The sequence below is a fragment of the Sceloporus occidentalis genome, unplaced genomic scaffold (assembly GCF_023333645.1).
Source record: "Sceloporus occidentalis isolate IW3139 unplaced genomic scaffold, rSceOcc1.0.p SCAF_1, whole genome shotgun sequence".
Lineage (NCBI taxonomy): Eukaryota > Metazoa > Chordata > Lepidosauria > Squamata > Phrynosomatidae > Sceloporus > Sceloporus occidentalis.
The window spans coordinates 108562705-108589145 of NW_028316981.1; the positions used below are offsets into that span (position 1 = coordinate 108562705).

The following is a 26441-nucleotide window of genomic DNA, read 5'->3' on the forward strand; positions in this document are numbered from 1 at the left end:
CTGTCTGTCTGTCTGTCTCTCTCTCTCTCTCTCTCTCACACACACACATACACACACACACACACACACAAATACACGACTTAAATTGTTATTGTGTGCTTGTAATATTCCTTTATGATTGGCGCTATAGAACCCAGAAGAGGTACACAAACTTTTGCTTTCTCCACAGTGTCTTATTCTGGATGTTATTCAAGCTACGGCGGTGGCCAGAATAAAAAAGACTGGGGAAGAAGTTGAAGCCCCAAAATGTGTGGTTATCAGTAGTATTCAGATGGAATGTAGGGGATAGCTAAAAGACTAATGCATAATCCCATTTGTATATATATACATACTCAGAACAAATTTTCTGCTGCAGTCTAAACCAACAATCCAGCAGCCTCGTTCTTCGGGCATTCCTTTGGCTACTGACTAGGCTGGGTCTTTCACAGACAGGAGGGAATGCATTTTATTTTTCTTTGCTCAAAGTATTTTAAAAAATAATATATATTTAATTTGGTTACTTGCTTAATATCATAATTCATATAATTTTATTTTAATATTATAACTTCAGTGTGCTCTAATGGTTATCTGTTTTAAAATTATATCATGGGCCATCTTGGGCCCCTGTACTGAAGACAAAGATTAATAAACAACCATTTCCCCAAGAATAAGCCTCAATGAACTCAATAAGACTTATTTCTGAGTAAGATCTTTTAGGACAGTCAAAAACAACAACAACAACAACAACAACAACAACAACAAAACAACAAATAGGTCCTAGGGCAGATCAAGCCTGAACTCTCACTGGAAGCCAGGGTGACTAAACTGGTGTACTTTGGACACATCAAGAGAAGACAAGAATCACTAGAAAAGACAATAATGATAGGAAAGGTGGAGGGTAGCAGAAAGAGAGGAAGACCAGATATTAGGTGGATAGATTTAATCAAGGAAGCCATAGCTCGGAGCCTGTAGGACCAGAACAAAGCAGTTGAGGATGAGGCAGGGGGCACTTGGAAGTGTCACATTCAAGAGGTCATCGTGAGCTGAAGTCGACATAAAGGCAGTTAACAACAAGATCACAATGCCAATAAGATTAGACTTTCCTGAGTACAAAGCAGATTGCAGATTACACTGAGGGCTGCTGAGACAAAAGAAAAAAAAATGTTTTTCACTCTATTTCAAATTTAAATCTAGCAATTACTCAGGGTCCTTATACACTACACAATAATAGCACTATGATTCTCTCTTTAACTGTCATTGCAACACTGGGATTTTCAGTGTAGGAGGAATATTTAGAATTCTCAGCCACAGAACTCCTCTAGTGGCTCTGACCAAACTATAAATTCCAGGATTCGACAGAATGCAGCCATGTCAGGTAAAGTGGATCATAGTGCTATAACTGTGTAGTGTGAAAGGGCCTCTGGACTTAATCCTTCTCTTTCATTCAAAGAACAAACTATTGTTTAATGTGGGAGCTTTATTTGATCCAAGCCAAATTAGGCCTCAGTAGATTTTTAAATAAAGTAGGACAGTAATAGTCTTCAAATAGAAACTCTAAATTAAAAGGGGTGTTATAAAGCAGATGTCTCTCCAGTTGCTTTAGGACCAACACTTCAGTATTAAATGCTGAATATTTTTCATTTGTCAGTGAAAAAATGAACAGGACAACTCAACATAGTAGAAACAGAAAATTCATTATATGGCTAGAGCAACACCTCTGTTGGTCTGTGATTTTCACTCTGTATCATCTCCAGGAAGGGTGATTTTTTTTAAAAAAGTATGTATGGATTTTGAAAACATTTTTAGCAGTAACAAACTTTACTAAGTGCCTGCCTTGAATTGCAACCAAGGATTTTTAGTCAATAGAGTGGCAATGCAGACACGACAGAAGGGATAAGCTCACACGTGGTGCCAGGAATCGGTGCAGTGTTAACTATAAAATAATCCCAAGAGAGAATGATGCTAGGATCAATGTGTTTTCACTGCTCTGTAGAATTAAAAATACTGTACCTATAAATAATGCAAAAGCTGACATGTTCTAGCTGTGCTGAGCAATTTAGATGTGAGCAGCCTAAGATGGAAAGGACAGTTAAGTCATGAAAGTATTTTAAAAGACCTGATTTAGATTTGTAACCTCTACAGACATATATTCCAAGTGGTGACAAGCATCAGAATACAGGAGAAATGTCTGCAGGAAGGTCTGCTTGTTATAATCAAAACTCATTTCTTGAAATATTTTAATTTTTTTTCTTTCCGTGATGCATGAGACAAGTGGCTAATAGTTGCTGCCTATGGGATTTTTCATACAAAACTAATTAGGGATCAATTTATGAACAGAAACATAGCCAAGACACACATAGCCCTGTTTGGATTCTTGACTACTAAAAGTTAGCTGACCCTGGCTGTGCAGAAGAGGCAAACAATGAGCCTGGAATTCTTTGTTTTAGCCAATGATCCTTAGCTGTGAACAGGTCCTATAGTTAGTTGAAAGAGCTTATAGTCATGATAGATAGGGCCTATACTCAGAGTCAGCTGGTGGTTCTGTCATCCACAGGGCAGTGAATCCACTCTGAGTTTCAGTTTGAATTAAAAAGGAGCTATGTAAGTGCTGCAAGAATTTTGGGATAGAGTTCACCACCTTGTTTGGCTCCTTTAAAGTTCTGACCAAAAATGTGGAGCCACTTTGAGACTGGGATCACCTACCACCATTGCCTGCAGTCCATCTCCTGTCTATTCTCTGGACTGATTGTCAGTTTCCAAGTAAGTTGGATGGAACAAATAAAGCATCAGCAACAACTGAAGCAGGTTTAGTGTTTGAAGACATATCTCAATGAGCAACAGAAGAAATTCTGAAAACTGTCGACTTAGTGAAGAGATCTGTTTCCAGCAGAATGGTGAGACTGGTGTTTCTTGAATTTCTCAAAACTCCCAGCTGCAAATAAGCTCTAGGGTCATATGAACGATACAGGACTACAAACAACAGGTAGACTTTGTTTTTATTGTTGATACTGCCTGGTCCCAAAGTAACCACTGTTTACTCCTAGAATGCTTTGCTACTACAGAACCACCGAGGACTGATAGAAATGGGCTGATTCATTTCAGTGGATTTGCTGGAATTTAACCAAGAAAGATGCTTCCAAGGCCCTCTGTATTTCCATCCATGCATATGATCATCTGCATTCACATACACTGCAGTCCAGAAATAGCCAAAAATGCTACTTTCTAGCAGTGGCAGTCTTTAAACAAATCAATGTCCCTTTGATATAAGGGGCAGAGAGGCATGCTTTGCTTTGAAGCCAGTGAAGTGTTCCCAAAAGCTTGCAAGAAACAATGATTGGACTTATTACAAGGCATGCATTCCCCCCACAAGTGGTAGTGGACAGTAGCATCACTAAGGTTGGTATCATCTGCTCCAGTAATTCATGGTATCACCCATACCCACACAGAATCGTTAGAAAAGTTTTTGTACTAATGTTACTCATTAATCATAATTCCTTTGAATTACAATATCATATGCACAGCCTAAATACATTTACATATACATAGGTTCACGTGGCTGAAATGAAAATTTGGTAAAAGGTGGTATTTTTAAAGAAAATTTTTAAAAAATTCCCACTGAGCCTGACATCACTCCCCCCACCTTTTCAGCATTTTAAAGGGACACAGATTAATGGCAAAGCCCAGTTCTGCCAAAAGGCAGAAGTTTGAGGAGCAGTGATGCCACCTGGTGCAGTCTGCACACCCATAGTGACACTACTGCCAGTGGATGTCCTAGATTCCAGCAATTTAAATGGTGGAACTGTATAGACATCAGTCACTAATGAGGGGAGAATTTTTAAATTATTATTATTATTATTTGCATTTTGCACTAAAATCATTTGAAAAAGGATGCAGTCATTAATTAATTAATTATTCCACATTTCTCCCAACATGAAGTCCAAGATAACTTACTAAAGAAAAAGAGCAGGACCACAAGGTTTGTGCACCTGAGATAAAGACGTAAATCTTAGCTGAATTTGTTCTCAAAGGAAACAACAAGCAATTTTAGTAATTTTCTTTTTGCTGTAAGTTTGACAAAACTGTGCAGCCTTTGAACATATTTTGTAGCTTAAGAACTGTCTGTATTAACCCCTCCCCCCATTCTTGTTTTTGTTTTTTGCACAGAAAACTGTGTGTGTGTGTGTGTGTGTGTGTGTGTGTAGAAAATCATGTTTAATAATAATAAAATAAATAAAAGGCCTAACCTGCAAAGATTCTCTATGGATGAGGAATTGTCCTTAAGAGATTTTCTAGCACTCCCTTTTTGGAATGTGGATCAAATATTTTGGAATATTCTTTCCTTCCCTAGCTTGAGGCAGATGTGATGTATGGCCCCCCACAGCATATGTTGTTCTAAGGTGATCAATTTGCCATCCAAACAGGAGGACTCATTTTGGGTAGGCTTTGGGCAAATTCAGAAGGGGTTGACTCCGGTTGAGCCTACCAATGTTAATTATTGCATGCTGCTGGCTTGTTGTTGTTGTTGTTGTTGTTATTGTTGTTGTTTAAACTCTGCCCAATAAGAAACCCTGTGCAAAGAGACTGATTCTGGGTAAGGCTATCGGGGTTGTGGGTAATTTAAAAAGCAAAGTGGTAAATTGGGCTTGAATTTACTAGAAGCTGTTTAACACCCATTTGCATTCTGGAGATGCTTGACTCATCATCTGACTGGTCAGTTTGTTTATTCAGACTTCTGGGATAACAGAACACAGTCACAAAGATGAGTATACAAGCTATCACACCAGTGTTTTCACACCCAAGCATTATCGACTGTGTGGGTGTTTTTGTAGATTTTTCCCCCACATGTAAATTGTAGTGGTGTTTCTGTTCCAAGTACAGGAGATGATTCACAGTACTAAAATAAGACTCTCGTCAAATTAAATTCAGTCTGCAGATTATATTGCTAGCAGAATCTTATGTCACCTATTCCTTCCTTGCTTGCACCCTCAAAACCATGAGGAAATGCTAAATGCTCCATGTTTTTATCAGCATTCTGAAGGTGGGATCACTGGAAATTTAAGGTGTTTTTGTAATATTTATATTCATTTTTAAATGAATGAGGTGAGCATATGTTGGAAGTGCAGCACAACTCCCAGTGCTTGGTAGTGTTGCATGGGAGCTACATTCCAAACAAATAATTTGTTTAAACACTGTTGGATCCTACAAATAGCAGATTATATTCCTTTCATCATGTCAACAGAGAAGAAGCCTTGAGAAGAAGGCTGATTCTTAGGGTTAGGCCCAGGTAGTCTGACAGACTTTATCTCCCCATATGAGCCTGCCCATATGAAGCCCTTCTCTCATTTCCACCATCTTCATAGGCATTACTGGTGGTGGCATGAAATAGGATCTCTTTGGCTGCAGACACCCCTTCCTAGAGAGCCTATAGTGGCTTCCACTTTGCCATCCTTCCATGGATAGGCAAATACTTTCATTATTCCAACAAGATTTGAAAACAGAAGTGTGTGTGTGTGTGTGTGTGTGTGTGTGTGTGTGTGTGTATGAAGGTGCTATATTGTTTTTATTACTATTTTACCTTTTTAAAAACATTGAAAATAATTTTAACTGCATGTTTTACATTTTTTTACATGCTTTTAGCAGTTTAATTCCATTTTCATGTTAATCTTGTGTATGTTTTAACTATATTGTATTTTAATGTGTAAGCCACCTCAGGCTTTGGGGAAAAGGTGGATATAAAATGAAAAAGGAGGAAGAAGAGGAAGAAGAAAAAGGAGGAGAAGCAGCAGAAGCTTGGGTATACAGTGGAAATATTCCATGCTGAATGGCAAAGGGGTGGAATAAACAACTGGAAATAGTAAAGAGCTTAAAACTAAAGCACTGGATCTCATCCAGAGACTGCACCATCAACTCACAAAACATATATCATAAATACAAGTAGCATATTACCAAGGCCAGGCAAGAACTGTTAACCAAGACCTCCCAAACTACAAATGGATTTGGTCAAGCAATTCAGCATGAAAATGGTCTGCTTTACTTTCTCCTCAGTGCCTCCTTACATTCATTCATTCATTTAAACCTCTCAGGAACTGTACTTCTATTGTTATAAACTGCTATAGTGGCATCACTGTGCTTTTCCTTGGAACAAGATCATCACACACTTCTTGTCTCCCCATCATCAGCCTCCTCCAGTGCCACATTTCACATAGGGATTGTGGGAGGACACACACACACTGGGAGAGGGAGATTGTGCTGAGGGAAAACAGTGATACTGTGCTATCACAACGGTTTATAGCACTAATGCATTTTTTTTAAAAAATGTTTTTTTCCAGTGTCAGATGGACACGCTCCCAGTCGCATACAGTTTGTGTATGTATGTAAGAATTGGTCTTATGCAAGAAAAACACAGCAATACCACAACAGCAGCTTATAGCAATAGTGAAATAGTGTTAAAGTTCTACAGAGAGGGTTTTTTTTTTAAATAATAGTTCTCTCTGTGACAGAGTGACCAGTTTCCCTGGGGACATATTGGCAAGGGAGAAATAATGCTGAGGCAAGTGGAAGGAGGATTGCAAAAGCATGAAAAGTCAACTCCCACATGCATATCAATTTCCAATTCAAAATGTACCAGGACACTAAAACATTGCTACATGCACTTAAGAAATGGAAAATTGGGATAAGTGAGGGGAATTACTAGCAAATACACCAAGATAATATGTGTCTGCCTGTTTGTGTGTGCATGTGTGCGTGTATGTATGTCATTTGGATGTTGAAAATGAAAATAAATCACTATGTCCCTGACATAAGAGTATTTATCCATCTCATTGAGCCACTAAGCTTTAATTATTGTACAGAAAGTAAGAAGCCTGTTAAAACTCTGACTAAAGACCTGTTTGAGTGAAAGACTTTTTCTCTTGAACCCCATCTGTTTGTCCAATCAGCCTGCCTCAAGCAAGATAAAGCCCAAAATTAACTCTCTTCCTACTTTACCTTGACCTTAACTACAGTTTTTGCACCCTCCAGATAACATGTTACAATATGTGCTTGCCTGCGTGCCTGTCTGTGTGTGTGTGCATGGTGCAGTGGTTAAATGCCTGTACTGCAGTCACTCACTCAAAAACCATAAGGTTGAGAGTTTAGTCCTAGCTAAGAGGACTCAAGCTCGACTCAGGCTTGCCTCCTTCCGAGGTTGCTAAAATGAGTACCCAGATTGTTGGAAGCAATTAGCTGACAGCAGTAAACTGCTTAGACACTGTTAGTTCAGTATGAAGTGGTATATAAATGAAGGGGATTGTTTGTATGAATGAATGAATGCATGTATGTGATTTGGATCTTGAAAATAAAAATAAATTACTATTTCAGTAGAAGTGAGTGGCATGAAGAACTTTTCTACTAAAAATTGTTCATGCTGTTCACTTTCACTAAAATAAAGATCTAAAATCTAAGGATCTTAATGTCCATAAGACATCTTTTCACAGCTTCTGATGAAGGAATAGCCACCATATGAATATCTCAGTCTTTGAACATTCCATGGTTAAGTGTAAGAGTTCGGCTAGGTATTATGGCAAGCCCACAGTGATTCACCTGATTCTGTTACCAACTTTGAACAGGTTGAGTCTCCCTTATCCAGAATTCCAAAATCTGAAATATACTCCAAGACACAAAAATGTTTTTCATGACTGACTGAGACAGTGACACCTTTGCCTTCTGATGGTTCAGTGTGCACAAACTTTGTTCATGCTCAGAATTATTAAAAGGTATTGTATAAAACTATCTTCAGGCTATGTATATAAGGTTTATATGGAACATAATTTAATTTAGGCTTGGTAGGGCCCATCTCCAAGATATCTCATTATCTATGTATATTTGTATTCCAAAATCCAATAAATAAATAAATAAATAAATAAATAAATAAATAAATAAATAAAATCAAAAATCCAAAACACTTCTGGCCCCAAGCATTTCAGATAAGGAAGACTCAGCCTCTAATAGCATTTCATACATCCTCGGTATTAGTCTATATAACTATGCTTATATCTATTTCATCACTTGGCACTCCATTATACATTCAAGTGAACCTCAAAATGTGCATTTGTAAAATGAGACACTTAATCAGAAAATATTCAAAGATTAAGTAGAAAATGGATTCATCTTATTATTCATGTCAGCTTTATTCCAATTGAAACAGATAAAGAGGAAAGTGATTTTGACCAACAGCCACTTCTGCCTCATGCAACAGGTATCAGGATCAGGTTCTGGTGTTAACCCGTATTTTCAGACATTTTTAAACTCATCAAACTCATCAGAGTTCACACACCAGTAGCAGTTACCCTATAAACAAGCCAGAGTACATTAACAGGTAAAAATAGAAAACAAAGCCTAGAAGATATAATGCAAAGTTGAGAGTGATTCCTTTTGCCAAATGCAGCTCTTCCTACATAATATTTACAGCCCTGGATTGGTTGAAGAGTTTTAAGCATAAGATGTTTGGATTTGAGCAGGTTTTTGAGCAAGATTGTGGTCCTGATGGCATCTCTTCATAACATGTTGGCAATTGGATGCAGTCTCCTGGCAATATAAAAACACCTAAACACCATCTCCATATGTTCAATCTTAAATTGATTCGGCCCTGTGGCCTGACAGACATTGCTGTCTTCTGTTTAACTTAAGAGGATAAAAAAATGAACAGAGCTACTCTGTAGATTTGTTTTGATTACCTGTTTTGCACCATGCTCATGGCCATCCAGTCCAATGGGTAGACATTCTTTCCAATAAGGTCTTTAAACATTATGAAAGTCTCCATCAAAAAGTCCTACAAAAAGTATATATATCAGAATGAATTTACATCCTTCATATTAGAGTGAATATGGCTACCATATGAAAGTGAAGAGAGACAGCTTGGTGTAGTGCTTTGAATGTTGGACTACAACTCTGGAAGCCAGGGTTCAAATCTCTACAGCTATGGAAATCCACTGAGTGTCCTCAGTCAAGTCACAGACTCTCAACTTTAGAGGAAATTAAAGGCAAACAGGCTGAATACCCATGGGCAATCTGCACCAGCCCCCATAGTCTGAAATGATGGGCCTGCCAAAACAGGGCATTCATGAGTACACACTGCGCTGCTACATTATTTTTTTCTTCTGCCACAAACACATGCATATATGTGCATGAATGCACCAACAGTAGCTACCAATCATCTACCTCATATTGCCCATATGCCAGCATCTTCAAATCCATTGTATTGTTGAGGACACCCTATGTTGGTCATTATTTCACTTCATGGGGCGGGGGGGTCTGCAATGGTGCAGCTGACCACTTGTGTGCATGTGAGATCGATTTGCAGGCGGGTGACAAAAATATTATGGATAGCAATTGTGCTAGCCCTTCCCTGTCTCCACATCAGTCTATATGCTGGCACAATAGTCCACAATTTCCACCTTGAACTGGAACAAACCAGAGGTTATTTTGTTCATTGTTTAGCTCCAGGATACATCTTTGTCCCAGATTCCCCCCATGTTGTCCACATGTGTCGTTTAAACAGGGAGGTTTCAAAACAGGGGGAAACAGCATTTTATTGTTCGTCTGGACATCTCAGTTTACCTAGAGTTGATAAGTAACCTGTCCAAACTTAGCATCCAGTTTGAAGAATCCCCTGAAATTATCCCCCAGTACTTCACTGAAACCATTTAGAATGAGACCATGAAGGCAGAACTTTTATGTGAACTAACATTCATTTCCTAGAATGCAGCCATGACAGTTTGTACTATAAACCATGCTGAAAAGGACAAGACATTGATATAGCTTCTTTGATTTTTCTGAATCAGAACTCAGGTGGTATTGTAGAGATGAATTTCATTAGATTCTATACATCTTTAAATCTATATATCTTCTGCAAAACATCCAGGGAGCAGTTGTGCCTTCCATGAATCACTCTTTGGGAGCTGTGATGAAGTGAATGAGGGAGAAAAAGTTAAAAATGAATCAAGATGTAATGGAGGTGATCCTGGTATGGAACAGCAGTGTAAGAGGATAAGCATGCCTTAGGGGGTTATTTTGTACTTTGTATCTGTAACTTTTTGTTACGTTTGCTTGTAATCCACCTTGATTACGCAAGGAAAAGGCAGAATATAAATAAATTATATTATTATTTGTCTGTATCTGATCAGGGAGAAGGAGATCATCGCTGGATGCAGTGGTGTATCTTGAGAAGCAGACCCAAGTAATTTCTAAAAATGTCTTCTTCAAATCTTGGGTCAGCAAGGCATTTTGCTGCCTCAGGCAAATAACCTCTTCATTCCACATTCAGAAACCAAGCAGATTGGCAACTGGAACTCACTTTAAGACTGTTAAGACTGTCCCCACTGCACTGCACCTGAGGCAAGCTTAAAGGGTGTACCAGAGGCTGCAGGGTACTCGATTGTCATAGGACAGATATTTTGACCTCTAACAGAGAGAACAGTCAGGAAATCATCTAGTTTTCCCCAAAGGCATTGTCAAAAATTAGTGGTAGACTCATATTCTGCCTTACTATCTCTGAATGCTATGCATAATCCTATGACAGAGCAAAGTTCCCTTAAAGTACATGACCTCCTTTATATTTTACACTTTACACAAGGGCTTTTCATAAACCTCCTCTCTGTGAATGCTAGTCAGCTATTTATTGGTTCCTGTGATCAAGAAAGTTAAAATCCTTTGTCAGTAGGGAGCTTTCTATGAAAAATACCACCTTCAGTTTTGTTTCTTCCTGGTGGCAATAGATTGAAAAATTACTTGGTTTTGCAACTCCTTACAAACACATCCAAACCATGGCCCCATACTAAGAGAAAGAGGAGGTAGAAATAAAAAAAAATTGAATAAACAATTCATTACCATTAATGCTGACTGCTGCCACCCTATAGCACATGCTCTCTTTAGCTATAATACTTTGTATTATGCAATATGCTACATGGTTTGAAGTTACTTTATTTCTTTTTTTTAAAAAAAATCTAAATTGGCATTTTAAAAAATATTCCCAAAATATTATCCAAAAGCCTTTTTTCCCATCTGAAAGGAAATTGTAGTTGTTATTGTGTGCCTTCAAGTCATTTCCAAGTTATGGCAATCCTAAGGGGTTTTCTAGGGCTGAGAGTGTATGGCTTGCCCAAGGTCACCATAGTGGATTTCCATGGTCAAGTGGGGAATCAAACCCTGATCTCCAAAGTTGTAGTCCAACACTCAAACTGCTACACCACAGAAGCTTTTGAAAGTAAATTGTAATGGGTAAATGTTATTTGTCACATAGCATAACCCATTACTGCATTATTATTATTTTTTTTTGGGGGGGGAGGGAGAATATTGTTGTACCCTCAGTTGCCCAAACAATAAGATGTAATAGATGTCATTGGCTGTAGCATATTCTGCCAAGCTCTTCTGATACGTATATGAAAAAAAAGTCATAGGCGGGATACATACCGCCATTTAGTACGTATAGGATACGTACTAGGGTTAGGAAGGGGCGGTGCTTCCGCACCCCCCTAACCCTCGTACGTATCCTATACGTACAAGATGGCGGCGCCCCTTCCACATGGGCGCCGCAATCTTTACGTATCGGACGCTGAGCGTCCGTACGTGTCGCAGCCTTTATGACGTAGCGAGTGTGCCCCTGGCGCCTCGCTACGTCACAAACGCGACTGAAAAAGAAGCTCCATTTTGGAGCTTCTTTTTCGGTCCGCGCGGGAGCCGCACCGTCTGAAGGCTCCGGCTCCCCCACGGATCTACCGGCGGCGGCGGCAGACCGCCACAAAGCAGCGGTTTGTACCCCGCCACACACTCTTAGTCCCAGAAAACCCCTCAGGGTTGCCATAAGTTGGAAATGACTTGAAGGCACAAAACAACAACAATTTACTTTCAGGTGGAAAAAAGACTTTTGGACAATATTTTGGGAATATTTTTTAAAATGCCTATTTAGATTTTTTAAAAAAAGAAATAAAATAACCTCAGACCATGTAGCACAGAATATTATAGCTTTCTAATATTTTTGTGTGCTATTTTGGGCAAATATTAGAAACACCTTATTCCTTTTATTTAATTGATTCAGATCAAGAATGGACAAGCTCCAGAGGATCAGGGATCACTTGTCTACCTTGGAATCTGCTGTGGGCCACACAAATTCCCCAAATACTAAACTGGACGTTGCCAGTAGTCCATTTCTGGTTTTTTATAAAATTCTGCAGGGGCCATGCTAATCTTCTACTATATATTTCTTTTTTGTATTTTTAAACATGAAAAATTAAAAAAAAAATTAAAAATTCCTTGAGGGTGGTTAGCGGTAAAATAAGGCAGAAGCATGTTGTGGTGTCTTGCAAGAAATCAAAAGCCAGCACTGGTGATGAATAGAAATTAATCAACATCATGTTCTGAACCTTACGGTCTGTTGGCTGGGTACAAACCTACAACCGCTTGCTCTTATTTATATGGCAACTTACCACTAGCTCTGAGGTTGTCTGAAAAGTTTCAATGTAGGAAGAGTAATGTTGGTCATCCATTTGGTTCAAGATTGCTGTCATGCAAGCCACAAAATGGCTCTATAAGAGAAAGGAATGACAAGGTTGATATGCATATCTAGGCTGGGTTACATGAGGCAGAAGAACATGCTTACATTATGTGGTACCAAGAGATATCTACAATGTCTGGAAAGTCCACTATGAAAAATCAACACAGATGGTAGAACAGAAAAAAGTGTTTCTAACTAAGCTGCATAAACTGCCATTTACAAAGACCTGCACCATTCAAAATGAGTAGTCTTGTTGAAGAAGTGACAGTGTTTTGCTAGAGATATCTTCATAATCAAATACAAATTTAACATTATTTTAAAAAATCTCTTAAACTGATGTAAGCTACTGTGAAGTTTTTGAAGAGTAATTATTTGAAGAGAAAACTCATTCCCTAGAGATATTTGAAAGATCCTGCCACATTAGCTGAGACTGTCTCAGACAGAGGGGGAGAAGCCTATTTGTGTAGTGCTTTTAATGCATTTTAATTTTAAATTACCCAGTGGCCTACACTGTGGCTAATGTGATAGGGAAAAATCTAGTGGAAGGAAGGAAGGAAGGGGAAGAAGAAAAGGGGGAAAAGGGAAAAAGAGAGCTAAGTAATTTAAGAATTAAGCAGTTAGGAAACCTGTTCAAAATTTACACCCTTGGCAGCAAGATGTGCTCCAGTGGGGTTGGGGGTGGGGGGGACAGGAAGAAAAACAACAACACACATGTTGTTGGGAGAAAACTATACTGATTACAAATCCAATGGAATTTTGGTTCATCAGAAAGATCAAATCCTATGAATCAGTTTGCCCACCTGCCAACTGATATCTTGCCCAGCCACACTATTAGCAAAACATGGGAATGGCAGGGATAATAGGCTCCAGTGCAGTATGAACTGCTCTATGTACCCTTTCCGGCCACCTGGAAGTGATGCCTTTCAGGACCCTTTAAAGTAATCTCCCATTGCAGGTGGGTAAGTCTACCCATTCTACATAAACGGATCTGGCTCAATGCCCAAACTTGCTACAGAGAAGGGAGTGACCCTTTGCCAAATCTCATTGAAATGGTAAAAAAAATCCACGAGGCCACCACAAGCCAAAACCCCTTCCCCCAATCATACAGATGAATCTCCTATATAACCTCTGAAGGGGTGATACTGAACAACCTACAGCTTTCTTAACACTCTTATAGGCTCCATTCACCTTTTTAGATCCATGGATGTGGAGTGGGGGGGGGGGGGAGCACTGATAGAGTGCATAGATACTTTTTGCAAATTAATTCCTATAGTCATCTTTTAAATAGCCAAAGGCTTATATTTCAAGTATGTCCTGAGCAAAATGTTAATTACATCAGGTTAAACCCTGTTAGTTTCTTTCAGTCTTTTAAACTGCAGTCCTCAGCATATTTAACTTGCAAGTTGACCAAACTAAAACCAAAGGTTCTTCCTTCTCTAATTAATGAGTTTAGAACTGTCTGAGGGCATTAGATGAAATGTCATCTTTCCTTGGGCTACCCATGGCTGGGATTTTAGAACTAAAGAAAGTTTCTTTTTGATGGAATTTTAATTTTGTTTTAATAATTAGCTTTTTGGTAAGTGTAGGAAATTATGTATTCATGGAGGCACACATGTGTGTACAGAAACACACTCAAAATCAAGACAGGAGGAGCATCTTTCAGTCATGTGGGATTCATATCTCACTTATCAGTTCACATTCTGCTTCTTCCAACATACTCTCAGTCCTTCCAACCAGAGCTTTATTCACATATGCAATGAGGCTGGAGAAATCTGATTTGACTCCATGATTTGTTGATGATGTCAACGAGAACAAGGTCACACATCACTGTAAACTGTCTGCAGTTTGAGGGACCCAACCATTTTGTCTACCACTTAAAGCAAGAAAAGAAGCCTCTTTAACTTCAGGTTACTGCCACTAGAGGTCTTTTTTACTTTCATATCGTAGCTTCTATTCAGATGGTGCTGCTTTTTTTATTTATTCCTACGTGAGCAGACCCAGTACACTTCTGGCATATTTACAGTGAAATTTACAGCATCCATAATAACTTATTCCTGTTTTTGGAGTAACATTTGTGCTACTCAGAGCTTTTGGCTATCTGTGGGAGTTTAAAAGGAGGTATTTCCAGCAGGTAATCCCAGATCTTTCAGGTAAGGATTTGTTTGGCTTTTGTCAATGATGCTCTTCTCAGATAAAAAAATGCTTAGGTTTAGTTTTGGTTTTCCTCCTGTAGTAGTTAACTTTAAAGGACAAATGTTGTGTGTGACAGAGAGAATGTCAGCTGCCTGGCTAAAACAACCTAAAATTGTAATTGTTTTGCAACCGGCTTTGTTATTCCAATGTCCTGATTTTATTGCTAGTATAAATTGAGGTGGGGAAGGTGCATAATGACTTGTAGAAAATGGAATTCCTTATATATGCAATAATGCTTTTAAAAACATTTTGAGTTCTTTAATGGTGTCGGAAAGCTTTTCAGAATGTGTCTGTCCCTCTCTGTCTCCCTGTCATAAAATCCTTGTGGCATGAGCTGCATTTTTAATAGTCTGGTGATGGTACCATTCAAAAGAATTAAAACTATTTTAGAAATGTTAATCTCTGTGTGAAAGCTAACTCTTAAAATCGGGCTAGCTGTGGATTGCAGCTTTGTACATGCATTTAGCCCTGTATTGTGTGCACAGCCTTAACTACTGCAAATGGGAACAGTGTAAACTAACAGCTGACATGCTTTGTTTTAGGAAAACAGTTATGTCAGTATGTTAAAATGATGGCTCTCCTGTTTAATTTTGAATCTCTGATTAATGATTGCTTGAGATGAGACAAATTAGCACTAGGTTTGCTGCTGAAAACTTACTTCACCATACTGTAACTTTTATAATCAATGGATCCCTTTTCTCCAGTTTGCTCTTTAGTTTAAACTGTTTCTTAAGGTTACAAATAGTCATCTCCCATTTATCTCTGAAACCCACACCTATTACCCTTATCTTCATCCAATCAAAGAATTGAATGAGCATCCAGGTGACATCCATTGTACCCAGGTTACCTGGAGCCTCTGAAATATGCCCCCTACCCTGAAAAAAAAAACACCACTCATCAAAACTTTAAACTTCGGTATTGCACAATTCAAATAAGTGAGTGAAAGTGCAAAAATATCAAGATGAAAACAACTGGACATAAAAATTACAGCAAACCTCTCTGCTACAGCCACCTTTTCCATTTCCTTTAAATATCTGTAAGCTAGGATGATGGCACTTTGAGCAAACACAGCCATCAATCAATAATGGTGTGTCTTGAGTTGTCCTTTTAAATCACCTGAGAATGTGAGCAGAAATGTGAATTTTGATACCCATAAATTAAATAAATAAACAAGTGTCCAAAGAGATGAAGTTGTTCAAGTGGAATCTTGACATGTCATTTCAGCAGTGCTCAGCCTTGTTAAAATGTGTCTAATGAATCACCATGCTGATATGCATGATTGAAACTAGGTCAAACATGTGTAAAAATAAGTGTAATCACAGCAAACACTTGACTGATGAGGGAGTACTTAGCAGCATGTAAAGAGGAAGAAATCTGTTTGGAGGATATGATGATATTCCCAATATATGCAATTGACAATGTGCATAATTTTGATAATTAGATTCACAACACTGTTTCATCATCTCAACTGAGACTATAAACTATAAGCAATACAATGTCCATTAACTAAATTGGCTGAAAATGTTGGAAAGGTGAAATACTGCCAGAGAAGTGACAAGGTAGATGTTACTGAGTTTATATCTATTAGTACAATATTAAAGATGAAACAAGGTGTCAAAAGAAAATTGAGATATTCTTTGAGTATATGTTCAAAGACCTCTGACAAGAAATACATCATGATGATATGATTAATTACATCCTTGAAAATAGAAGGAAGGAAGGAAGGTAAGTAAGTAAGTGAGTGGTTGGCCTTAATACATGCAAAGTATCAGCTACATGGTGAGGAAACAAAATAAATAGGCACGGCAAATTTTTGTATGATGAAATTGAATATGGCTTGATAGCCTATGAGAACAGATGACTCAATCTGTATGCTACAATACCTACAAGTTTGATATGCAGTTCTAATAGACTGGGGGAGAATACCATAGGCTATACAAAGAGATGGCAAACTTCAGCACCTAGCAACCAAAAATCTCATCATACTTTACAACACCAGATTGTGGCAGGTTGCCGTAGTAACTTCAAATAACATACAAGAGCCACATAAATAAAAGCTCGAAAAGAGAGTGGAGGAGTCAGGAAAGTATGGGTATAATAATGCCATTTGTTAACACTGGTCCATACTGGTTGATCACTAACTTGATTTAACTTTGGTGCCCTTATTCAGACATTTGTGACAGTAGGAGTGCTGTGGATGCCCTGTTTGTTTCCTCAACACACACACAATCGGTAGAAGAAAAAGTTGATCCTATATAGGCAACTAATCATGAGCAAGTTCATTGATCTGTGAACCTGGAGCAGAGCTAATCTCAAGTACTGGATGCCTCATTTCTCTCATACATTTCTCTGTGGCAGTAGGGGCAACTTACCTGTGCAAAATAACCCAGCAGTCCAAGCTAATAAACATCTCACATTCAATATTTTGTGAGTGTACCTTCCAACAAGACTTCTTTTTCTTCCACCTGCTTAAGCCCCCATTTGTTGTTATTGCTCTATGCCTTCAAGTCATTTCCAACTTAGGGGGACCCTAGAGAGAACCTATCATGGAGTTTTCTTGTCAAGATTTGTTCAGAGCTGGTTTGCCATTGCCTTCTCTTGAGGCTGAGAGCATGTGACTTGCCCAAGGTCACCTAATGGGTTTCCATGGCCAAGAAGGGAATATGCTCTCCAGAGTCATAGTCCAACACTCAAACCACTATGCCACATTGGCTTCTTAAGCCCCATAGCCATGAAATTTCTTCCAGAGGGTGCCCCAATCTTGCAGATCACATCTGGGATGGGAATGGAAATGTGGGAATCAATTCCGTTAATGGCCATCACTCTGCTCGCAGATGCACAAAATTTGGAGGAATCTATAGCATACATATTTCCAAGTAAAAATTTAAGTAAACCAGAGATTAGGAGCATTGGGGTCCAGAGTCTGCAACTTCAGGTATATGCCTCTGACATTATGTCCTCAATGAAAATGGTGCTGCTGGTGCGATGATGATGATGGTGACAATTTTACAATTATGACAATTCACCTAGTTTGTGCTCATAAACATGGAGGGCTTTATTCTGACCTGAGAAATGAATAATTACTTTAGAAAAGCCTATGTCAAGTAAAAGCTGTTATTTAAATTGTAATAAATTCCTATTAAAGCGAAGTATTCCAGGATTGGGGACTAAGATCTGTAAAACATGAGGTAGGCGTACTATTTTCCAACCCAGTATAACCACTTCCATAAATACATATGCATAAATCTGTGGGATTTATGTGGGAAGAGATGTGAAAAGAATATGGAATAATTATTTCCTTACCTAGCAATTTTACAACTAAATGAAAACTAAAGCATTGGATGTAGAACTACAGTTCGGTCCTATACATGCTAACTCAGGTCCAAAACACACTGCAGAAATAATCCAGTTTGAGATTGCTTTAACTGCTTTGACTCAATGCTAAGGAATTCTTGGAATTGTAGTTTTATGAGACATTTAGTATTTTCTGTTAAAGTGCTCTGGTGTCAATAAACTACAATTCCCAGAATTCCCTAGCAGTGAGCTAGGGCAGTTAAAGCAGTCTCAAATTGGATTATTTCTGCAATGTGTATTGGAGCTCAGATACAAGTCCCACTGAATTAAATGGGATTTAATCCTAGGTAAATATAGGCTTGCAGCCCAATTACACTTAGTTTCCATTGAAATCAGTGAGATGCTTCACTCTTTACTTTTCCCTGGGAGCAAATGGCATAGAAGGCTTGCTTCAAGAGTTTATGGCTATGTTGTTGTCATGACATGTCATGACTGCTGGTTTCAGTGGGATCTAAGTGCAAATGGCTTAGTCTGGCTCTAAATCACTAAAGACCATGTATCTTTCTGCCTGTGCAATGACTTGGCTCTGGAAACCAATAACATCCATGCAGTGAAAATTTTGGCAATAGGCTATTACACAATAACCTAGTCTGTGCTCATGAAATTGCTCTGAAAGGCATGATCTGAGCTATCTCACTCACATTTGTCACAGCTTGCCAACACATAGCCCATAATAATCAACTCTCTCACTTTTGAGTGATTTTCAGATTTATTTATTTATTTTAATCTGTCTATGCTTCATGTGTTATAGTTCACTAGAGCTGTCTTCTTGTCTTTCATAGGTGACTGAAGAGTAGCCCAGGTTGCCCTATTTGCACATCTTACTGTCAACGTCTGGTTTAAGATTGAATCACACATCTGCTTTGCTCTCTTTGGCCAACTATTTGTTATGTGTTTTAGTGACATCTGGGGTTTAGCAGAATTTAAAGGGATAAAATCTACCTTCTGGATTCATTTAATGGGAAATGTAAGATGCATAAATTGGAATAAATATAAAAAGGGAGTAGCAGCAGATTGAGTTCTGGGGTTTAAATGCCTGCTACAAGTTATAAAATTTTCTCCAGTGCTAAATCACCCGAGTAACCAAAACATTAAGGCTTTGGTTGTTGTTGTATAAGGCAAGCAATTGTTCTTGTACTCATTGGGGCCCAAATCATTGTTAACTCATGTTTTCAACTCTTCACGATTAAACACAATCACCAGGTCCTTTGGGGACTTTTTGACTGTTCTAGTGTAAATTGGTTCTCTCCTAAGTGGTTTCACAGATGAAATTTTTAAGCAAAATGAGTTCGTTAACTCATCATTGCCATTCATTTGGCCATGTGTTTTATTGAAACTCTGTGATACAGATATTCATTGCTTGGGCTGTGCTAATTTCTGCTTCCATGGTTGGTGTCATGGCTGAATATACTGTTGTGTTTTATCTTTACAGTGATACATTATGTGTATCTTTGTTTGAGACAGAAACATTTTGTATATAATTGGGATCATGTGTTTTGTTGGGATACCAATTCGTCTTCAAACCACATGAGACACTGTTAAAGAAAGGTTTCCACATGAAGCAAGAACAATCATGGATACCATGATGTGTTGCCACTGGTGACCCACAGTCCACTGCAGAAGGGAAGGTCATTCACCCCAGAACAGCAGGATAAGGTAAATACACACAGAGACCATTGGACCAAAGGCCATCTCTGTGTATTCCAGTTAGACAGATGGAATGCTGCTTTTGTTACTAACTGCCCTCACATCGACCACAACCCATGGCAATCCTTTTTCAGACATCTCTAAGACCCTTGTCCTCCACTGCTCTGCTTAAGTAATTCAGGCCCACGATCTCCTTGACTGAGTCTATCCATCTGGCATGCATCTGGCATCTTCCTCTCTTTCTACTAACTTCTACCTTTCCTAGTATTGTCTTTCCTAGTGATTTATGCCTCCTCATAATGTGGCCCAAGTATGGCAGCCTCAGTTTGATCATCTTGGCTTCCAGGGAGAGTTCAGGCTTGATCTGTTAAAGGACTCAGTTATTTGTCTTTTTGGCTTAGACAATTCTAACTTTAATGTTCAGTTGTATATCTTTACTCTTTAGGATCTTGTTTAGTTCTTTCATGGCTGCCTCACTCACTCCTAGTCTTTTTATTTCTTGACTGCAGTCCCCATTCTGATCAATGTTTGATCCAAGGTATGTGAAATTATACCTTTATAATAATGAATTTTATTGCATTTCCCCCAGAATGGCCCTGTCGCATTCCCAAAAGGGGGCGTGACCAGAACAGGATGGGGCTAAGAACAGATGTTATCGCACAGAGGAACTGCCACTGTGGCCGGATGTTCCCATCACATCCTACATCCATTCCAGAGGGCGCGATTTTTGAGAACACTTTTGAACAGTTCTCAAAAATTGCGCCCTCTGGAACAGATGTAGCACATGATGGGAATGTCTGGTGGCAGTGGAGGCATTCCTCTGTTCTTAGCCCCATCCCATTCTGGTCACGCCCCCTTTTGGGAACGCAACAGGGCCGTTCTGTGGGCAATGCGATAAAGTTCAGTCTTAGAAAGACTTGCAGTAGTAGGGAATCATTACTACTATGTGCTCATTATTTTTGTTTACTTTATGTTCAGATGTAACCCTGCCTTTGCACGTTCTTATTTAACCTTCCTTAGTAATTGTTTCATGTCTGCAATGTTTCCATTAGTAGTACAGTGTGATCGGCATATCTTAGATTGTTGATGTTCCTTCCTCCTATCTTCACTCATCCTTCTTCTAAGTCTAAACCTGCTCTTCATGTGATATTTTCTGTGTACAAGTTGAACAAGTAAGGTGACAGACTACACCCTTTCCTGATGCTTACGTATGTCTTTATTATTAGTTACAACAGAGTACCAAAATTCAGTTTATTTTGCATGCAATTAGAGATGCTTAAGAAATCCAGTCTTTACTAACCCCCAAATACAGAAGACATAGTGCTCTCTCAAATTCATGGGTGGGTCAGAAATTATCTACCAGATCTTTCATTCAGAGCCCCTCACTTTATGGATATAAACCTGAAAATAAGCTCAGGCAGACCTGAAACTGTCTAGATGCAGTGACTGAATATAGCCCAAATTACAATCACTTCACATTTGATGGGTTGGGTTAACCTAAGGTTAAGCTAAATGTTCAACACAGATCTTCTGTTTTTACTACAAACTGTATTAATTTAGACTTTGAGCTTCTCTATAGCCAAGGTTTTCAGGAGGACATCACCAAATATAAAATAAATTTTAAAAAGTAAAACCTATGCAACTGATATTTATTCACCGCAGTTATCAAATTATCAGCCAAGAGCAGCCATGAACAAATTTTAAACTAGGGACCATGAAAAAAGCTACTGGGAAATAGTGAAAAGACTGACAGAAAAAAAATGACTAAATATATACATGCTAAAATAGCTCTAAAACACCAATTTAAGATAACATTCAATTAACAAAATAACTTTCCATCAAGCATGGAATATGAAACGGTTTTCATGTTCACTTGATATCTAAAATGCCACTATTTCCAGCAGCAAAGGGTCATACTCTTACAGGTCCACTATTTCGCTAAAACTGCAGTTAAGTTTAGCTTGGAGAAGGATGTATGTGCCATTTCATTGAATGTTGCAGTGTCATGGACTTCTGTCCCAATTCTTAACTTATCTGTTCACCGGAATACACACATGGAGTATATGCAGCTGAAGTTACTTCTCTACATGGCAGTTACTCAACTGGCAACCAATAAAGAATGACAGAGGTGGAAATGACATTATGGGCCGAAACACACTGCAAAAAATAATCCAGTTTAAGACTGCTTTAACTGCACTGGCTCAGTGCTAGAGAATCCTGGGAACTGTAGTTTATTGTAGTACCAGAGCTCTCTGACAGAGAGGGCTAAATGTCTCACAAAACTACAGTTCCCAGATTTCTCTAGCATTGAGCCAGAGAAGTTAAAGTGCTCTCAAACTGGATTATTTCTGCAGTGGGTTTTGGACCTATATGACCCAAGCCAGCCCACTGCTGGATCCAAAATACATTTTTTTCTTTTTCCTTTTAACTCTACTAACATGTTTCACTACTCCAAAGGCAAAGCATGTTCTAAACTGTCCCATAACCGTGTACAACAAAACATCTTTAAAAAGTCAAGGCACAAATGGAAAAATCATTTGATAAATTTTAAGACCCATAAGGTTTACAAAGAAAGAAGAAAACCTGTCAAACTGCTGGAAGTCAACTATGGAATTCTAAATTCCCCTTCTTCTAACACAAAACCAATGGACAAATGTCAAACTCACCTCCTCTATCTGCCAAGCTTTAGGTCGATGTTTTGAGCCATTTTCTAAGAATACCATATAGATCCTATTTGCCGTATTTGCCTGCCATGGACTGATTTCTGGTTATTATGGTGGAATGTGATTCATTTCACCCAGCCTTCAATAGTCCAATAGTACAGTATGCAGAAATTTAACAGGTTCAACCTGTGTCTTTTGCTGGGCACAGAAAAGCCACTGAAGTAAGCACTTTATACAATGGGCAATTCACAGAGGGGCACAACTGAGAAATCTTGCTCATGTGTAACAAACTAGTAAAACTCAGTATTTGGGAGTGCTTAGACCAGGCTTTCTTTTCCCAGGTCCTACAGATACCGTGGTCTTGAACTGAGCTGAGCTTTATAGCTTAAACCAAGGCAATACTTACAAGAAACAGAATCTTTCAAAGGACGCATAGTAAACTGTGTTACATAATTTCAGTTATTTATTTTTTCTCTGGCAAAATATGGCAACCATTTGTGAGCATTTGTGGCTGGAGGGTACTCATTTACTTCAATGAAATGGCACAAAGGGTTTCTATGTTTGAAAAAGTGGGAGCTTTAAATAGGCAATGTTTTAGAAGGGACATGATCTGTTTTTTTTAAAAAAGAAAAGAAAAGTGATCTTTTCCCTCAAATTCATTGTATTTTGAATTTAAGGTTTAACTAGGCAAGCTGAGTTTTCCACTATATCACTTAAAATACTCTTCATTTCTATGAACACAAAAAGCAAATAATATACAGATTCACTATTTCACAGGAATAATATCAGTAGAATAAAAACATATGTGCTATTCCTATGTTCATTTATTCAAATCAACAAAATCATCTAATTTCAATGGGACTTCCAAAGCAATTTGATGCATGTCTATTCAGAAGTAAATCCCACTGAATTAAAGGAATCTTACTTCTTGGTAAGAATGCACAGAATTACAGACCTATTTTCCAAATAAAAGGGAAATAGGATTATAGGCTAACAGTGCAACCTTGCACATCTCTGCTCTCAAGTGCATTGTATTAATTCAGTGGGACAGGCTTCCAGTAAGTGTTGCATTGCAGCCTGCAGGAACACTGCAATACTATTGCAGCCCAAGCAGGCTGTTTCTTTGCCAGATATTTTATTTATGGAGCAAGATGAAATTCAACTTTTCCCATTCATTTATTTGTTTCGTTTGGTGCTTATGTTTTCCTCTCCCTAATCAAAGTCTTTCCAAGATTATTATAAACTTTCATTCCGCTCTAGAAAGAAATCAGCTAGAAACTGCTAGAGAAATAACTGAACAATATAACATATACCTTGCATTTTCTGTCTGTCTTCTAGTAAAAGTTTGTTTGCTTTCTATTTTCTCTTTGGCATAATACAGACGTCTATTCCAAAATTGACAACCTTTACTAAATCATAGTATCAAAATATAATACTCTATAACCATCTTATTACTTTTTTTAGGGTCAAAGCTTAATAGATATTAAAGTTAATTTTAATATCTTATAGTGATCCCTCACATGAGAGGTTACAGTTGATGCAAAATTTAGAGCTTTAGCAGATGATTGCCTATTTATACACTTCCCATATAAGTATGGTATTTATCCAATACATTTTCAGCACTGAGTGTATGCAGGATTACTTCATTTAGCAGTGAAGACAAGGGAGAACAATTGCCAAGGAAAAGATAATAACGTAAGGAGATGGGAAATTATTTCTGATCAGAGACTTTTCCCCATAAGAAGATTCCTTGGCATTCACAAAATGTTTCAACCATGTTGGAAACCTGTTTACTACATTTTTGCCTACTGCAGGTGCTGAAGTTCTTCTTGAAGTTCTCTACCATCTGAACTGTGGTGAATAGGGCCTTCTTTGTTGTGACACCAACCACTGGATCATATTTCCAAGGATATGGATTTGGTACCAACTCTTTACAGAAACAGGGACAAGTATATTTGTGTGTGCTGCGGATATCCCGTACCTAATACCAGCTAGAATAGAGTGGACCTATTGAAGATATTTCTTAATGATAAGCTAAAACCTATGTAAACCCCACTGATTTAATGAGTCTACTCTAGTTGGATTTGAATTTTGCCTGCCATATGGTTTTCACTGTCCTCTGTCTTTTACAGAAGTTCTCTTTGCTTCTGGTCACTGCTGTGTGCATTTCTTAATAGTTTGTTTTAAAATTCCTGTAATAATTACGAGGGAGTGCTAAAGTAATTAGAAATATGTTTAAATAAACAATACATGTTTATTTTTAAATGTATTTCATGCTTAAACAGTTTTCTAAAGACCAATAGTGACAAGCCAATATAGCTATGCTGATGATGAAAGGGTATGGTGGAGCAAAAGCTGAAACAAACAAAAATATAACGCAGTGTAAAATGCTCTTAATTGGATAAATAATTTCATTTGCTTTCAAGTGGAACTGTCTAGTGTCAAATATATGTCATCTTACATCTTTTCCCTCATGCTATTCACAGCCAAGATCAAAAGCAGAGCAGAATTATTTTTGTGAATTTAAAGGGAGTTTTCAATCAGTTTACTTCGCCTCAAACAATCATCCTTAAAGGTGGCCTAAAAGCAATTTTAAATTAAACTTAAACAGCCAGGATACTGCAAACTTTCCAAACAGTGAATGGACATGTTTTGCTCAAGCTTAATATTTGACAACCAGTATGCCTAGGTAGGTTTGAAATCTAGGGTGGTAGTTGTTTTGCTTGTTATTGGTTTTGCCTTTGCTTCAGTGTGGAGTTTGGCTTATTTGAATGAACATAAAATCAAGTACCCTGCAAAGCATTATTATGAGAAACACATACTCTCTGTTTTTGGCATATCATGGCCTGGATTTTGTGTAGAACTGTATGTAGAAATCTGACTAGTTGTAACTTCTGGCAGATGATAGGTCTCAATAGTCTTTTGCTTCTATGAACTTGTTTTCAAATAAAAGAACAGAAATTCAATGGAAGAAAGCTAAACGTTGTGCTCACACATGTAATGCCGGTGATGAAAAAGGATCTCCCCCTCCCCCCCCAAAAAAAACCTAGAGAAATTAATTTAGCATGCAAGTTTAAAGTTATTTGCATATTTCAGGATGCTTCTGACAGCAAAGCATCAACACTTACACAATCATATGAGGATAGCTATGACCGAGTTTGACCTTCAAGTCTTAAAATAGTTTTTGTTTTGTTTTGTTTTTTTCCTGTAGACAGAGACAGAAAAGGAGCCAGGGGCTGGAAAGCATTGAATTCAATCAGTCAAACAACAGCAGGAGGTTCAAGGGTGTACCTGGCTAGAAAGATGGGGTCTAGCCTCATCATTAATGCTTATTTCCCCCCCTTTCCTTGTACATGCCATCTGTCCCTGCAGATTTCTCCAATAGCTTCAAGACATAAATGAACAAGTAAAGGCATAAATCGTTTCGGTAATTTTGTGCTAAGAAAATGCAGCCAAGGAGAGGAAAATGCACCATATTCTTAATGGATTCACTGGGTGACTGTGGCAAGCACCTGAAATATAGATGCCATTTCACTGACTCTGAAGTTTCAAAGCCCACAGTTAGATTTCATTAGGGAACCAAGTGAAATATTATGGCTCACATGAGTGTTCTTCAGTATGTTTCTGCTTAGGAACAACCAAAAATGGTGTGTCGCAGTCAAAGTGAACTTTTTGCAAACTATAAAAGTAGGATCATTACATTAGGCAGTTACTATGATGAAATGTTTAACTTCAGAGAATTTAAAACTGCAGCATTTATAATACTGAACAACAACTATGTTAACTCATGTTCTATGAAACAGCTGTTATTGGGTCTTCAATTTATATGGAGATGCAAACTAGTCTGTTGATGGAAAGTGGTTTTTATAATGCTTTACCTGAGTAAAAATACATAACACTAAGGATTCTAAATCTACCAGAGAGTTATAATGATCTGCCACTCATGACCAGGTGACCATTTAATTAAAAGTCAGCAATATATTTTCACATACATTATACCAGATTGTGTGCTAACAGCCACATTTATCTTTATAAATCTCAATAACAATTATATCAGTTGAACCCAAAAATTATTC

The 26441-nt window shown here is 38.1% G+C and overlaps 2 protein-coding genes across 6 annotated transcripts in view; one reads left to right on the forward strand and one right to left on the reverse strand.

Moving 5' to 3' along the window:
• The window catches only part of LOC149321946 (dedicator of cytokinesis protein 2-like), a 348354-nt gene that overhangs the window by 122394 nt on the left and 199519 nt on the right, over window positions 1-26441 (reverse strand). Inside the window, exons 25-26 of the mRNA XM_089520310.1 lie at window positions 12441-12539; window positions 8694-8788 (exon numbers count right to left, since the gene is read on the reverse strand). Of these exons, the coding sequence (XP_089376436.1) occupies window positions 8694-8788; window positions 12441-12539 (194 nt within the window). The remainder of the gene's footprint in view (window positions 1-8693; window positions 8789-12440; window positions 12540-26441) is intronic.
• The window catches only part of INSYN2B (inhibitory synaptic factor family member 2B), a 100404-nt gene continuing 88328 nt past the window's right edge, over window positions 14366-26441 (forward strand). For 4 of the 5 annotated variants that reach the window (XM_089531868.1, XM_089531822.1, XM_089531832.1 and 1 more), the window contains exon 1: window positions 14366-14658. The gene's annotated coding sequence lies outside the window, so the exon portion shown is untranslated. The remainder of the gene's footprint in view (window positions 14659-26441) is intronic. The other variant, XM_089531840.1, reaches the window with a different exon arrangement.